The sequence below is a fragment of the Salvelinus sp. IW2-2015 genome, unplaced genomic scaffold (genome assembly GCF_002910315.2).
Source record: "Salvelinus sp. IW2-2015 unplaced genomic scaffold, ASM291031v2 Un_scaffold1786, whole genome shotgun sequence".
NCBI classification, from domain to species: Eukaryota; Metazoa; Chordata; class Actinopteri; order Salmoniformes; family Salmonidae; genus Salvelinus; species Salvelinus sp. IW2-2015.
The window spans coordinates 39314-40894 of NW_019943161.1; the positions used below are offsets into that span (position 1 = coordinate 39314).

At 50.1% G+C, this 1581-nt stretch overlaps 1 protein-coding gene across 1 annotated transcript in view; it reads right to left on the reverse strand.

Moving 5' to 3' along the window:
* The window catches only part of LOC112071966 (sister chromatid cohesion protein PDS5 homolog B-like), a 97663-nt gene that overhangs the window by 11043 nt on the left and 85039 nt on the right, over nucleotides 1-1581 (reverse strand). Inside the window, 1 exon segment of the mRNA XM_070439582.1 lies at nucleotides 883-1162. Coding sequence (XP_070295683.1) covers nucleotides 883-1162 — 280 coding nt within the window.

Here is a 1581-nt window from a genome sequence, read left to right on the forward strand (position 1 = left end):
ATAATCAACAACTAGCATGGGATGCTAATATGACTAGGATTGTTCTTTTGGTTACAGGACAATGAAAGAACATTTCAGATTTTGCTACTTTGAAGCAAGGTAAAACATGCCTCATAATATGTTGTAACATGTTCAGTTTTCCAACAATGAACTGTATGTTTTCAAAATGCGTACTGCCTCCAGCTCATTGCAAAGTGGTGTGTGCCGGGCTGATGAAGCCTGTCTTCCATTGCCGATACATTTTCTCTTTGAGAGGCTGTAACAGCAGCAGCTATCTGACAGATTTTACACTCCAAGGCTCTGTATCTGTGTAACAGTTTAACTTTAGTCCGTCCCCTCGCCCCCGACCCGGGCGCGAACCAGGGACCCTCTGCACACATCAACAACAGTCACCCACGAAGCATCGTTACCCATCGCTCCACAAAGACCGCGGCCCTTGCAGAGCAAGGGGAACCACTACTTCAAGGTCTCAAAGCGAGTGACGTCACCGATTGAAACGCTAGTAGCGCGCACCACCGCTAACTAGCTAGCCATTTCACATTGGTTACATCTGTATGCTGTGTGGTAAATAAGATACATAACAAATAGAAACACGTGCACCAATTTAAATCCACTAAATTATGTAAATTATCCTATAGACCAATAGGCATGACCGGTCAAATGTATTTCCATGGACTGGTGTTAATGAATAGGCTGAAAAGCATTATGGGATTGGCAGAGCCCAGGCGGCTCCTCCTGTCCCAGTTCTAACCAGCCCTAACAGGCGTGTCAGGGTGGTTGTGGCCACGAGCGTATAATTAGGTCCCTTGGCTCATCTCTGTAACTTCTCAATGGCGCTCCGGAGAGGCAAAGGTGGATGTCATGAGTCCTCTGAAACGTGACCCGCCTGGCTGTCCTCTGAAACGTGACCCGCCTGGCGTCCTCTGAAACGTGACCCGCCTGGCCGTCCTCTGAACACGTGACCTCGCCCCGTCCGCGTGACCCGCCTGTCCCTCCTGAAACGTGACCCGCCTGTCCTTCCTCTGAAACGTGACCCGCCTGTCCCTCCTCTGAAACGTGACGCACACGCCTGTCCTTCCTCTGAAACGTGACCCGCCTGTCCTTCCTCTGAAACGTGACCCGCCTGGCCTTCCTCTGAACACGTGACCCGCCTGGCCTTCCTCTGAAACATGACAGGATCGAACCCCCAAGGGCTGTATGTTGCCCTCGACTGCTACTCCACCCCAGGGCCCACCTGTTACTTATCCTTCCGCTACAAAGAGAGACTTCACCTCTAGGAACCAGGCAAGTCCTAACAGACCCAGTAAACTTTATACCGTGTGTGTGTGTGTGTGTGTGTGTTGTTGGTGTGCTGTGTGTGTGTGTGTGCTGTGTGTGTACGTGTGGTGGTTTGTGTGTGTGTGTGTGTGGTTGTGTTGTTGGTTGTGTGGTGTGTGTGTGTGTGTGTGGTGAGATTTATACTGACTGTGTGCGTGGTGACCAAGGGTTTCCCAATTAGCCGCTTTTGGCCGGAATTTTTTGCGTTTGTTTGAAAAGCCGCCATATAAGTAAATGTGTCCGGTAGAAGAAGAAAAACAAGTG